At 39.0% G+C, this 13816-nt stretch overlaps 1 protein-coding gene across 1 annotated transcript; it reads right to left on the bottom strand.

Moving 5' to 3' along the window:
* Positions 1-317: 317 nt before the first annotated feature.
* Positions 318-12047, bottom strand: LOC121943303 (porphobilinogen deaminase-like). Its single transcript, XM_042486811.1, has 14 exons — positions 11897-12047; positions 9946-9999; positions 9113-9185; positions 8989-9038; positions 7679-7734; positions 7170-7247; positions 6487-6564; positions 6317-6392; positions 6082-6195; positions 5946-5984; positions 5716-5835; positions 5577-5630; positions 4775-4861; positions 318-4678 (listed from the first exon to the last, which is right to left on the bottom strand). Exons 1-14 carry the CDS (start codon positions 11918-11920, stop codon positions 4505-4507), a joined length of 1077 nt encoding a protein of 358 aa, XP_042342745.1. The 5' UTR covers positions 11921-12047; the 3' UTR covers positions 318-4504.
* Positions 12048-13816: the final 1769 nt, after the last annotated feature.

Genomic DNA, 13816 nt, shown 5'->3' with positions numbered 1-13816 from the left:
GAAAAAAAGAATAAATAAAAGTGAATTTTAAGAGGTGAGACGCATTAAGTGTTTTTTGAACATTAAAGCATGTGAAAGTATTTTAGTAGACCCCCAAAAAACAAATACGATCCCCAAAAATGAGCATAATGGGGCCCCTTTAACTGATTCTGGGAGCCTCGTTTCAGACTCGAGGGGCCCGCATGAATCAACAGTGTATTTTTTTAATTACAATATATTAACAAACGCATATATTAGTCGAAGTTTATCATTAACAAAAACAAGAGAGCCGTCTGCTGATATCTGATTAATCACACACACGACAGACGCTGGACACGTATAACACACACAGCTTTATTGACATTTGTTTATGGACATCAGTGGTTTCATTTAACACGATGTTTGCATGAGCGGCAAAACAAAGACACTTACGGAGAAGACGTAAACATTTCGTCACTAACGGAGTGACGAGTACGGGGATGAATCTAAATACAGACACTTTCTATGTTTATTCATACAGAAATTAAAGCTGAAAAACAAATACGCCTCACATCGTCTCAGGAGGTTTAAATTAAGAATAATACACAATAAAGACCTATAAAATAAAAGAAATACAATATGGCATCACTAACTGTACATACTGTGTATACTGATGAATTATGTAAGGCGGATATGCAGAAACGATACGTTTACTCAGATGGCACTTTAGACAAACATTCAAAACATTTATTTTATTTGACAAGTCATCAAGGCCAACAAGTTTAAAAATCTATTGCTTTTGGAAACTCGTAAGTTTTGATATGTGGAGTACAGCATCTTGCACGGCAACGTAACAGCGAATATAAATGTTTTTCATTCTTGTCTTTGTCAATTTGATCTGAACTGGTTAAACTGTACAAACATGCATTCACCAGTATGTAGTCACACTTCTGTATCTCTCAATTATGATGTAGCATCTCTCAAAATTACAGAATAATAATGTCGTAATTAAGAAAAAAGAGCAAGAAAAACCCAAAACCAGGATACGCTTCTCGTACTTATAAGATTAAGATCTCGTTATTAGGAGATAAGGACAATTATGAGAATACTGTCTCATCACGACTTTATCTTGTAGTTCCAAGAAAAAAAAAATGAGATAAAGTTTCTAATTTTTGTTTTGTTTGTTTGATGTAATGACGCTTAAGCATACGAGCAGCATCTGCATGAACGAGTCCGTAACGGCCTTTAATCTCGTCGTCGGTCGGTGTAATGAGTGTGGCAATACAGCTGTAAAACACAGATGTGGTTTACAGAAATAATCTGTGATATTTTCAGTTAAATAAAGTTTATTTGTCTACTTTACATCTGTAAAATTCCCAGTTCGTGAAAGCTAATGAGGAATTTCGCCGCTGTGCCGTTTACCTCTTACACAGTCCGTTATATTACCGTAAGTCCATAACTGTAGCATGTATTTCTAATTTAAAACACGTTAAGTTCACAGTTGATGCTTTATGTTTCTGCGAGTATTTCTGTGGTGATATCGCATCCAAGACACAATATCGTGCACTTTTAAAATCAGAGCAGGAAACTGAAAACCGGTGCGGGGGATAGCTCCAGCATTAAAACTAGCAATCTCTAATCACGTCAGGACTGTAGCAGCAGGGGTGTGACGATCCATCAATATATCAATTCAGTGACCAACGTTCACTTATCATCGATGCAAAGTGTAAACATCAATCCATATCCTCTTTCGAATGCGCTTTTATTTTGAAATTCTGTGTCTCTGTCACACAGCGTCAGGCAGATGAAGGCGAGCGGCCGAGAGAAAGACGATACATCATCAGTGTGGAAATGTTTTGTTTTCGGAGAAACTGCAAAGACAGACAAGAGTACAAAAGGCGTACTCGGCAAATGTAACGTCCCTGCCGGGCATCTCACTTTGCTAACTTCGTGCAACATTAGCTGCTCTGTTTTAACAATGTGAGACTGAAAAAACGTGCATGCAAACAAAAAAAGTAAAATGCTATATGCTTATGCTAAAAGACAGTTGTTTTTGTCGACAATTATTATGCAGCCAAGTTTTATACTTTGGTTGTTAATCCGGTTGTTTTAAGCGCTTTAAGTCAGACGTCCCTTAAGTTTTAGGAAAAATGTCATGGTTTTAGTTAAAATGAAAAAAAGTTTTTCCAGAAATCTTTCTGACAGATTGAACCCGTTTTAATTATTTACAATTATTTAGATGTTGTTTTTATTTTATGGGCCAAAGCTGTGTTAAATGAGCTGATAATATCGGCTCATACTGATCGCTGGCTCCTAAAGCGAATTGAAGTTGTATCGTGGCAGATTTTGTGATATCGGCAAATATCGTATCATTGTCCAAAGAATCGATATATTATCCTTTCATGATGAAACCAGTGATGTACACCCCTAAAAAGCAGCTTACAAACTAAGCATCACTAGCTGACCCACAGGTGAGTAAAAGCAAACGCTCCGTCTGTCTTCTCCTCATTTATATTAAATATATTCTCTCTCTGTAAAAGACGCAGCGAGCGTACTCTTAAAAGCAGTGAACCTTCTCACCTGAAAATGTTGCATTCATTATGAGCTGACTGAAGTGTCGACGCTATGCAAAAAAAAAAAAAAAAAGTAGCTTACTTATATTTTTCAGAAGGCAAACAATAAAACACCACTCCATCTGAGACCTTTATTACTGCCATGTGTTGACTTGTGGCCATAGAGCTGATGACTTAACCACTAAATTCACATTTATATTTACATTTCTCAACTTTCACACCTAAATGAGGCCAATTTCACCGCCAGCTCTGAACCGCTAAATGTGCAGACGTGCTCGGAAACTCATCTTTGGTGCCATCAGAGGTCAGCTTCTCCAAACGAGAATGCAGTTAAGAGCTGAGAGGAGAAGTCTTGGTGCATTTCTCTTTTTGGGACACTTCTTTACTTATACAGTATAATGTCACGCATATACGTTTCACGAACTTTACGCCCTGTTAGCTCTATAGTAACGTCACCTTTGCCTTCGACCTTAGTGATCAAAGTTGTCATTTCACCCATCAGTTAGTTACCTCACTTTTCATAGTTTGTACATATTGTTAATAGCATTTACCGTTTATTTTTATGTATAGTGTTTTCGATCTTTTTAATAGCGAGGTTAGCTCGTCAGCAAGCTGCTGGAATAAAGAAAAAGCACCTTCAGGTTTATGAAGGCGGTCAGCTCTGTGGAGCTCAGTGCTCGCTTTCACAAGTTGTTTTTATACCTCTGTGTCGCCATTAGCTGTGGGCAAGGCACAGGAACGCCTGGGAGAATTTTTTAAAATTTTGGCACAAACATCCACTTGAATTAAGCGATGAACTGATTAAATTTTTGTGGTCAAAGGTCACTGTGACCTCGCTTGATTCATTCTTGTGAGCACAATATCTCAAAGGCATTTAGAGAATTTGCTCAAATTTGGCACAAACTTCCACTTGGACCCAAAAATGCACTAATTGGAATTTGGAGGTCAAAGATCAAGGTCACTTCGACCTTGCATCCATCTCAATTTCATTAATGTGATGTCTCAAGATAGCCTTTAGGGAATATCCTCAAATTTGGCACAAACGTCCACTTGGACTCAATAATGAACTGATTAGAATTTGAAGGTCAAAGGTCAAAGGTAAAGGTCACATTGGCTTCACAAAAAAGTTCTTGACGATGACTCATTTTCATAGCTGGCTGGGTAAGATGACTCACTAAATCTCGCTATTTAAAGATTGAGGTGATTATCAAAAGGATCAGTGACACTTTACAAACGAATGACAAATACGATCAACGTGTTCAAAGCTCGCTGTGAAAACGGAGGAAAAGCTGACGAACTTTCGGTGAAAAAGCACTTTGATCACTATAGTTGGAGGCAGGTTACCGTAGAGCTGACAGGAAGTTAACAAAAGTGAAGTTCGGAAAACTGATAGACGTCACACTACATTGTGCAAGTAGAGAATAATGGACGCTGATGCTTTTTATGGGGAACATTGAATTTTCGAGGCATCCCATTAAATATACTGACACTAATACTTCACTGGTGCGCTTTTAAATAAACATAAAAATAAAAAAGGGTTTCACAATGAGGATATCAGCCAGTGATGGTACTGAGAGCGCTGACAGCGATGTTTAAAGGCCATTTTGTGTTTCTGACTAATAATCCCAGTAGGGTTGTTTCTACGCGGCTCAGGAGATGGTTCCTTGAGGTACTGAAAGAACAGGCTGGAACCAAGACCAGGAGTGCTCCACGCTTTGACCAAGCGTAAAATAACAGCAGCATTGTATCACTAAGCACAACTTTGGTCCAAGTAGTGTTTTAAAATCCTCGAAAATTCATCTGCCGTTGATTGAGTTTACCGAGTGCGACAGGGAGTCGCCAATCTTTTTCTAACGCAACGTCAAAAGTGTAAAATAAAGAAGGAATTCAAGTTTTTACTTGACAAAAGGTTGTGACTGACTGCACTCGAGGACCCCGGCACCTCTGGAGCCTCGCGCCTCAGCTGGGCGGGATTATCTGGCGTCGTTGAGCTGCCTGGCCACCGTCAAAATCTCCTTGGCTCCTTTGCTCAGCAGTAAGTTGGCCAAGTCGACCCCCAGCCGCTCGGCCCCGTCCAGGGCTCCGCTGGAGATCTTAATGGCTGTGACTCCAACTCGCTGGACGCGCTCGTCCACCTCCTCTACGCTCTGTCACACAAACACACATGATCAAAATTAAGTTTGTTTATTAGGGCTGACGCAAATCATTCAGTTTGATCAACACGCCGTACGCTGAGCGGTTACCTTTTCATCCGTAGCGATGCTGGTCTGCATGGTTTCCTTCAGACTGTCCGATCCGTCCAGGCTGTACACCGCCCCCGTCAGGTAAAGCTGCAAAAACATCAACAGTTTGACTTTTAATTTTTTGACTTTCATACAAAAAAAAGATCTCCATCCATTGTTCTTTCACCCCGTCTTTTATTACGGGAGTAAGGTTGATTAATAAGTTGTAACCAGCTCAAATAAATACGGTGAATTCAGACACTAATCATGGTAGTGGGCTGGACGAGCGTTAATATTTACGTTCCTCCAGCCCACTACCATTACAATGACAAAAACAGGCAGCTGACGTTTGCCTATATTAAATTAGCAAACAACATTAATTAACTACGCAACTAACAATCCTGCAAGAGCTAAATAATGCAAATTTTTAGCAGTTTGACATCCACTTGGCTATTAGGTGATCCCTTTGTGAGCTGGGAGACAAGCCTCAGCCCAACGTTCTGGGCAACAAATGGTTAATAACAGACACAGAAACATATAGAGAGCTGCAGGGATGACTTTTCTGTAGGCTGACATGGTAGTTAGTGTCTCCCTCATTTCCTCGCCAAAAACGTGTGATTTTACTGTTGGATTCGGGATTATTGCAGAAAAATAGTGAGCGTAGATATTTACTGAATATTAATATTACTAAATATTCTTCAAATTTTAGTTACAATGTGGACACTATGGAAATAATGGCTGACCTCGTAAAAGTGCCCTAAAAAGTGACTAATTAATAATTATAGACACAGTCTGTGTGTCTGTCTCTGAGTAGCGTTCCTACCTGTGCGTCTTTGACTTCGGTGTGTACGGCCACAGGAACACTGCAGCCGCCCTCCTATGAGTGAAGCTAAAGTGAATACACAGGGATTTCTATATTCTTCAAAAGAGACAAAAAACGTGTGTGTGTGTGTGTGACGTACCAGGCGTTTGAGGAAGGCTCTCTCAGCGATGCAGCGCAGCACAGTGTCTGGGTGATGGAGGACAGACACCATCTCCAGGATGTCTTCATCTCTGGCCCGAACCTCCACCGCCAAAGCCCCCTGACAACACAAAAATACACGGATTTATACCCCCAAGAACACATACGGACGCAGTGCGGTATTATGAGGTATAATTTAGCCTTCTCCTCTTTGCATATTTTCCATCTCACCTGTCCAACAGCGTACATGCAGTCTTCAGGCTCCAGGATCTACCAGAGGACAGAATCAGACAGTTGGGACTGTTAGATGATAAATATCACCCCGAGAGACGTCGCTGCGAGGAGCTGAGAGGACGTTGAACTGTACCTGGCTGATGCGGTTGTCCCAGCCCATCCTCTTGAGGCCGGCCGCAGCCAGGATGATGGCGGCGAAGTCCTCCTTCTCGTCCAGCTTCTTCAGACGTGTGTTCAGGTTCCCTCGCTACAGACGCCAGCTCAGGAAAACACTTCACAGACAAATATTCCTACTCGAGAAATATTATTCTCTAAATCTCTTAAACTTCAGCTCTCAGCGGGTTTTGATTGACAACATGAAAGGATACGATGTCTTTGAACTCCAGGTGCGGGAATCTCTTCTTCAGCTGAGCGGCACGGCGCAGTGAGCTGGTGCCGATCACGCTACGCAAACACACAGTATGAAGGCGAGTTATCAATATTTTTAATACGAGTGAAAACCAAACACAGTAAGTGGAATTTTCTCTGGGGGCCGTACCTGTTTTCTGGCAGAGTGTCAAGAGTTTTCCCTGCATGTTTGGGGTGTAAAACCACTGCATCATGGGGGTTTTCTCTCCTAGACGGAAGCAAAATGTACTTTAAACGAATGTTAACTATTAAAATAAAAAACAAAATTAACGAACTGCAGTTACAAAAAAGTTAAATAAAATAGCTACTGTCATAATAAAGTTGAATACACTACATGTTATAATAACATTTAATAAAATCTGGTTATAAGGAAGTTAAAGTACTTTTATAATGAAATTTTATTAATATTAAATAAATCAGAGTGAGATCCATGGTGCTTTTATTTTGAAGGACCTGGCTCGTCTCGGGCTGGAAGTGTATGTTTTTGTGGTGGACTTGAACCTTTAATGGTATTTTCATATTGCAGTAGTGCTCCGTGGTAGCAAAATGTGACTAAATAGTCGAGATTGGAGCTCTGCAAAAGCTCTGCTTTGTGTGTGTGTCTGTGAGAGGCAGAGAGCGAGGGAACCTTAACACCGGTGGCTTATAAAAATCACGTAACAATTTAAACTTGATGATCATTATATGTAATTTTATATACTGCACAAGCCGCATTACATCGAGTATTTTTAACGCCCCCGCCTATCAAAAACAACACGTTACAGTGCGTGTTTATACGGACGTGCTGTACACTACATGTTTAAGTGCACTCACTTGAGCACAGCTCCGATGGTGAATCCTGAAGGCAGCGTGGTGGGAAGGTCTTTGAGCGAGTGAACAACCAGATCGACCCTGCAGGACACAAAGGAACAGTCATACATACGTGCTTCGTTTATGTCTCGCGGTATAATACAGCCATTCATCCATTGCATGTGTTACATGAGAGCAGAGCCACCTGTTAGATCTGAGGCTGCGGGGGAAATCAAAGGGTTTCCCTCTGCATGGATTTTGTGTGAAGCATACAGTTATGGATTGTTTTTTAGTTGTAAGTTGTGCATAGACGAAATGTCCTGGAATCTGCTCATAACTGTATTATTTATCAACGTTTTTTTCTCCTAAAGGGATTTTTTTTGCCATAAAATTCCTACTTGAGTATTTGCATTTGTCACTGACAGCTACGATGCAAAACTCCCGTCAGTGAGACTGTAATGTTTGGTGTCTGTTGGTGAAACGGTGGTGTGAAGCCAGCGGTGTCAGCTGCAGATGACGGAGGAAACACTCACTCGTTCCTCTCCAGAGCGTTCTCCAACTCTTTGGTGAACAGACTCTTCTCTCCAATCTGCGTTCAAAAGAAAGAACAAACTGTGATTTTTATTGCGTCGATACATGACGTTCATCGGTTACATTAGGCGGATTTCCATTAACCCTCAAATTGCGAAAATTGAAATTGCGAATGTAACATATGACTAATGGAAACATGTTCGAAAAAAACTCCCATTTATCGCAAAAGTTTTTACACTTGCATGAGTTGGTATTTAAGTTTGTTCGAAAAAGCCAGAATTTGCAAAACTGCAATGGAAACACTTTTTTGCTTTTATAGGTCACATGATGCTGTGACGGTGTGCTTGTCGGTAGGATTTGGCTCATGATGCAGCATCACATAACTCTTCAAAAGTTGAGCGGATCATCCAGAAGTTTTGAATCTACAGTTTCTCTGTGAAATCGTGGACTATCAGCTCCTGGAAATCCTTCATACGTGGCCGCTCGTATGTATAAGTGGCTCGCCTTTCCATTATGGCTCTCGTAACTCGCCTACGTCACCTTGGATTGGAAATAATGACGGTTAGTGCGGTGACTGCAATAGAAATAAAGCTGCTAATGTTTTGAACATCCATCACCATGCTTCTTTAATGTTATGGCCAGAGGAGAAGTCACGTAACATCACTCAGTGGAAATGCGGTCAACTCGCGATTGTGTTTTATCGAAATTTTGAAAATAAAAAAAAGATGCGCCGCAAGTTAAACCATTGTTTCCCTACAGTACAGCGGGCCTGCCGGGGGACTCCTCTCTTTTGTGTTTTTTCTGGCTGTGTTTTGGTGCGCATAAAAGTTAAAATATTTTCAACTTTTTTGCTCGGGGTACGTAGTCGCACCTCGTCAGTGTCATTTTGGCCACGCGCATGCAGCGCCGCTGCACAGGTGCTCCCAGCTGTTTTTCCAGATGCGGTTTCGAGGCATTTTTGGAGCGGACGCACCTGGTGCGGTGCGTCTCGGTGTGATCGCCCCCTAAGTTTTGTGATGGAAATCCGCCTACTGTTACATGACAATCGTCTGTTACACTGAAAATAAGACACAAGTAGCAGCATTGAACCTCTTTATGTATTTACAATTCGCATTTAGTTTTTTGTCATCATGTTAAAAGTTTGCAGTCTACTGTAGATAATTTAAATACTGACTGCTAAAAGTCCATGCGTGCATGGTTGTATTATTTGAATAATTGCCTGATTATCAATCGTCTGCTTGAGTTTTACAGACGTTGGAAGAGGCGAACATGTCTGTTAATAACGTAGACTTGGATTTGTGACGATCCTCACCTTTGATAGAGCTGTGTCCAGGATTTTGTCTCCGGTCGTTGACATGCCAACTGAAAGAGAGAAGATACAGATTCAGACCAGTAAAAACCAGTAAAAACACCAGGAAATGATGGGGGATCCTCACCGATCTCCAAGGTGATGTCGGGGTACAGTTCTTTCAACTTGTCCGCCACGCTGTCAGTCTGGATGCGAGCCAACTGTGACAAAAAAACACACTTTAGCTGGATTGTTCAACTCCCATCTACAGAGCGGGTGACCATCAAATCCGTATGACACGCTGGAGGTGGACGAGTTATCTCAAACAGACATTAGGCGGGTTTCCATTACAGATTTGTGCAAAACTTAAGCGATAGTTTTTAAATGTGAGGGATTTTTTGGAGGCGATAGTCCACTATTTCACAGAGGAATTGTGGATTCAAAACATCCGGATGATCCGCTCAACTTTTGAAGTTATGCGATGCAATAACAGCTCCTGTAGCGATTTTTCGACTCTTTGTTGTACATCACGTGACTTACAAAAGCGAAAAAAGTGTTTCCATTGCATTTTTTAATTTTTTTTTTTCAAATCACCTGAAATACCACCTCATGCAAGCGTAAAAACTTTTTGCGACAAATGGGAGTTTTTTTCTAAAATTAACACATTTCCATTAGGTGTATTAATTTATATTTAAATTTTCCAATTTAAAGGTTGATGGAAACCCGCCTATTGTTGAGCCAGAGCCGCGTTATCTCTGCAGGAGGAGCTGCAGACATCTGGCTCTGCTGTATCTACACCAGCATGAATGAACGCTGCATCAGATAATAAACAGTTAACTGACACAATGAGGCTCCGAAAGGCGCATTTTAATTGGACCTAAAAACCTAAAATCGAACATTTACAGGCAGCAATGATGCTAAAAAAAAAAACATTTCTGAAATATTAAGCAAGCGTAATAAAAGTTTTAATTCATACTGTACCTGGCTCTTGCGAGTTCCAATCCGGATGACCCGCTTAACCTTTCCATTTCCATCCTGCCAAAAAAAAAATAGTTAAAATTCACTTTCTGCCAACCCCATTTAAGATTTTCTAATTAATTTCCTTCAAAAGTCCCAACACGTAACAGCCACCTCTATAACTGACTCATAAGCGCGTTTTCTCTGCTCGCCTCACCCTGATGTACTTGTAAGGTCCGTGCTCCATGGTCCGTGTGTCGGCGGCGAGCGTGTGCACTGTGGAGCCTATTGTGTCGCTGTGTGTCTGGGACTGCCTGCTGTGTCTTGGTGAGGAGCCGCACTGAGGTCATATAGCCTCTTGATTCTGAACAGTGGTCTTTTTTTTAAACCGGACACTCACCCCTCCTCCTTCAGGACCTCCACCCGCTGATATCTCTGGTTCCTAAAGATAAGTGTGCCAATTCACAGAGTCCGTTATAAAAGCAGGGAGGGGCTGCAGAGCGAGAGGCTGGTGTGCGAGGTGTGGTCACGGCGCAAAAAAAAAAAAAAAAAAAAGCTGTTTTAATGTGTAGTTTAGTGTCAAAGACACTGAATTTATATGAAAAACATACATAACTGGTTGTGCATTTGTTTGCTATTTAATCTGTTTCATCCTTTTTACTGATTTTATTGCAATTTGTGACTTTTGATTGCCTTTTTTTTAGTTATTTATCTCTTATTATAACGATTATCATTTTATCTATATCTTTTCCTGTTTATTCTTTATTTACCTGTTGTTTATTCATTTATCTTATTTTAATAAATTCGTTTTTTAAATATTTTCAAAAATATTTATTTTATGTGATTTTATTTCTTTTCTTCATAGGTTTATTCTGCCTCTGGTGTTTCCTCACTTATGGTAGCGCTTCCTCAGTTCTGCGATTTGTGGTTTAAATTAGTACTTAAATGCTTTAATGCTTTATTTAATCACAAAGCTAACTATATGAATATAATGCTCAAACTTTTAATGCACGAGTATTAATAATATTATAGGTACTATAAAAGTACATATATGTATGTATAATATACATGTAGGCTATATGTAACGTGTCTATGCATGTATATACAACATTATAACATACATATATGAATGTGTGTCTCTATATATACGTAATAATAATATTTACAGGCTGCAGTACATACTATTACTTAAGTAACGTTCTCAGTGCAGAACTTTTACTTATAATGAGGTATTTTTACAGTGTGGTGTTGGTACTTTTATTTAAGAACAGGACCTGGATGTTTCTATGCCTCTGGCTGTCAGTTGGTTGGCATTATTTTATTCGGCGTGCTTAAAGTAGGACAAACACGACTAACTGTGATAAAAAATGCTAACTTTAGTTAGTGTCGCATGTTTAAGACTCCCATATACATGTAACGTTAGTAGGCGGGTCCAGGCAATGCTGCTCATTTCGTAAAACTGAATTTAGGCTACAGAAACAGCTAAAATAGGAAACGCTTCTGCTTGTTTTGTGCGCCGAATACCAATAAACACTCACCTCTTCAGAGGTTAACCACCATAATGTGTTTTGGATGTGTTTTGGCAAACATTTTGGGGTGTAAAGTTAAGCAGACGATCACGGACACTGAGGTTTGGTTGGAGATAAGGAAAACGCTTTTTTAACCAAACATCCGTAGAGCATATTATCGTGGATTATTAACCTAACTGGTTAACATAGTTCTCAAAACGGTGTAATTTAAAAGTCAAGCCTTATTATTAGCTTTCTAGCTCGTTTAGGTCACAGTTTGACAGACCGCTCAGCTCTTTTTGATCGTCCAATAGGAGAGCTGAGCCGTGAAACAGACAGACGCGTTAACCAATCACCGCGCTCCAAATGACGGGGCACGCGGAAATGGCGCTCGCTGCTCACCGCGAGCTGTGAAGGTGCTCCGTGCGTGCTGCAAAAACCACCGGGTCACCGTGGCTAAGACCTACCGGAGAACGTGCTTCCTCCGACATGTCGGTGATCCGCTTCACTCCGCCGATGTTGCCCAAATCAACAGCCCGCTCAGCGTCACACAGAGCCCGCTAAAAACATGAAGTCCTCGAGGACAGTCAGGGCTCGCGTGCTGCTCCTCTATGAATGAACGCGGAACCCTGTGATGTCATTGGACCGGCTAGAGGTCATTTCCTTGTTCCGTCTATCTTTAACCCTTGAAACCCCTGCTCCCTCTGCGAAAATCCTCTGCAGATATACTATATCACGTATTTTGGTAATGTCCTCACACCTCTACGTTTTGGTAAAAAAATTATGTTTTCATCTCCCATCATATAGAAATAAATTTTACATATTAAAATATATTGTTTGGATTTTTTTCAATACCCACCTTTAAAATCTGATCAGTATTATATAATTAATCTCATTATTTTTTTTAGCAAAAGCCCATTTCCACAAATCCAAAATTTTTAAATCAGAAGCCATGTTTCGCCCGCTTCAAAAATGAATCCAAACAATGTATTAAACTAATTTATAACTCAGAAAACAGGAAAGCAATCAAAACTATAAACATATGTACAATATTCAGTGTTTTTGTGAACTAAGTCTGGTTTGTGAAATAAGTCTGTTTCTTGGTATATTATGTTGCATAACTTCTATTATTCTGAATCTCCCTGGCGTTATATTTTCTGTACGCAGTTATACTGTCTATCACCCTTCTTCTGTATAAATGTTTATGTTGTCAGTTTAAAAAAAAACAATTAAAAAAAAACTTGAGATGTCTTAACTTTCCAAAGACATCTCAAACCCCAGAGCTATTTTTGCATGAAGAAACAACCTGTCATTCATCCCAGACTTTATGAATATCTACATTTATAGGTTTTCCCTCGTCACAATGCAGAAAAACTGCATTTTAACAGTGGAATCCACTTTTTTATTACAACACACCTGTCATAATTGTTTTCTTTACTAAAGTAGAGGTTTATTTTTATTATTATTATTAAATTAAAAACATGGGAAGAAGGTGATGAGCAACAAAAGAAATGTCCCAAAGGTTAGCAAGAAATCTGTAAAAAATAAATAAATAAATAAATAAAAATACAAGAAAATTATCTGACAATTTGCCACAAAATACACACCATAAAATAAAACAAATATAAAATACAAAGCAAGAAATGACCTGAAAAAAAGCTTAACAAATAATTCTGTTAAATAATAATAATAATAATAATAATTAATATTATTAATATTATTAATAATAATAAAATAATAATAATAATAATACTTATGAATGTAGTTCATTGGCCATTTTTCCTTACCGTTCAAAAGAAATTCTTCTACATCTAACCTCCTTTTTAGTATTTCTCCTGTAATATCATCTCCTTTGATGCTCATGGTTTCAGTGAAATTAACTGAATGACTGAATTGTAGAGAATCGTACCAAATTAACATTATTTGTTATTATGTCCTTTTTTTTCTCTTTTTTTTTATTTCACAGCTTTATTTTACATAAATATGTCCAAAATATATCAGGTAAACAAGAACACAAACATACATGAGAGTACAGATGATTGACATTCTACACATATAATAAATAATAATAATATCAATACAAAAATCAATAAAACAAAGAAATGTATCCATAAACGAAACATTTTTCCATCTTTTCTTAACTGATTTCAGCTGAACACTTTCTTCACTTGCTTTTATAAATAACAAAAAAGCAACAGATTTTAAGACTATTACAAAAATATTTGTATAACCGGCTGATGTGATATGAAGCAGAATGAGGTAAATTTGACTTATTTTGTTTTCATTTCCTTATTTATTTGATTTCTTCCTTTTTTCAATATTTGGTTGATACAGAAATACAAATAAACATCCATATAAATAAAATTCTCAGTCATTTTTTAGTTTTA

The sequence above is a fragment of the Plectropomus leopardus genome, chromosome 5, assembly GCF_008729295.1.
Source record: "Plectropomus leopardus isolate mb chromosome 5, YSFRI_Pleo_2.0, whole genome shotgun sequence".
Classification (NCBI taxonomy): domain Eukaryota; kingdom Metazoa; phylum Chordata; class Actinopteri; order Perciformes; family Serranidae; genus Plectropomus; species Plectropomus leopardus.
The sequence above is the reverse complement of the archived record's forward strand: the minus strand, read 5'-3'. Positions and strand labels throughout refer to the sequence as shown.

Bases quoted from the DNA above. Each gene is read 5' to 3' on its own strand.
- LOC121943303 (XM_042486811.1), bottom strand. From the start codon at position 11,920: ATGTCGGAGGAAGCACGTTCTCCG. The intron at 10,000-11,896 runs GTAGGTCTTAGC...TTTTTTTGGCAG, and splicing joins CGGAGGAAGCACGTTCTCCG to GATGGAAATGGAAAGGTTAA. The intron at 7,735-8,988 runs GTGAGGATCGTC...TTTTGAACGCAG, and splicing joins TGGACACAGCTCTATCAAAG to ATTGGAGAGAAGAGTCTGTT.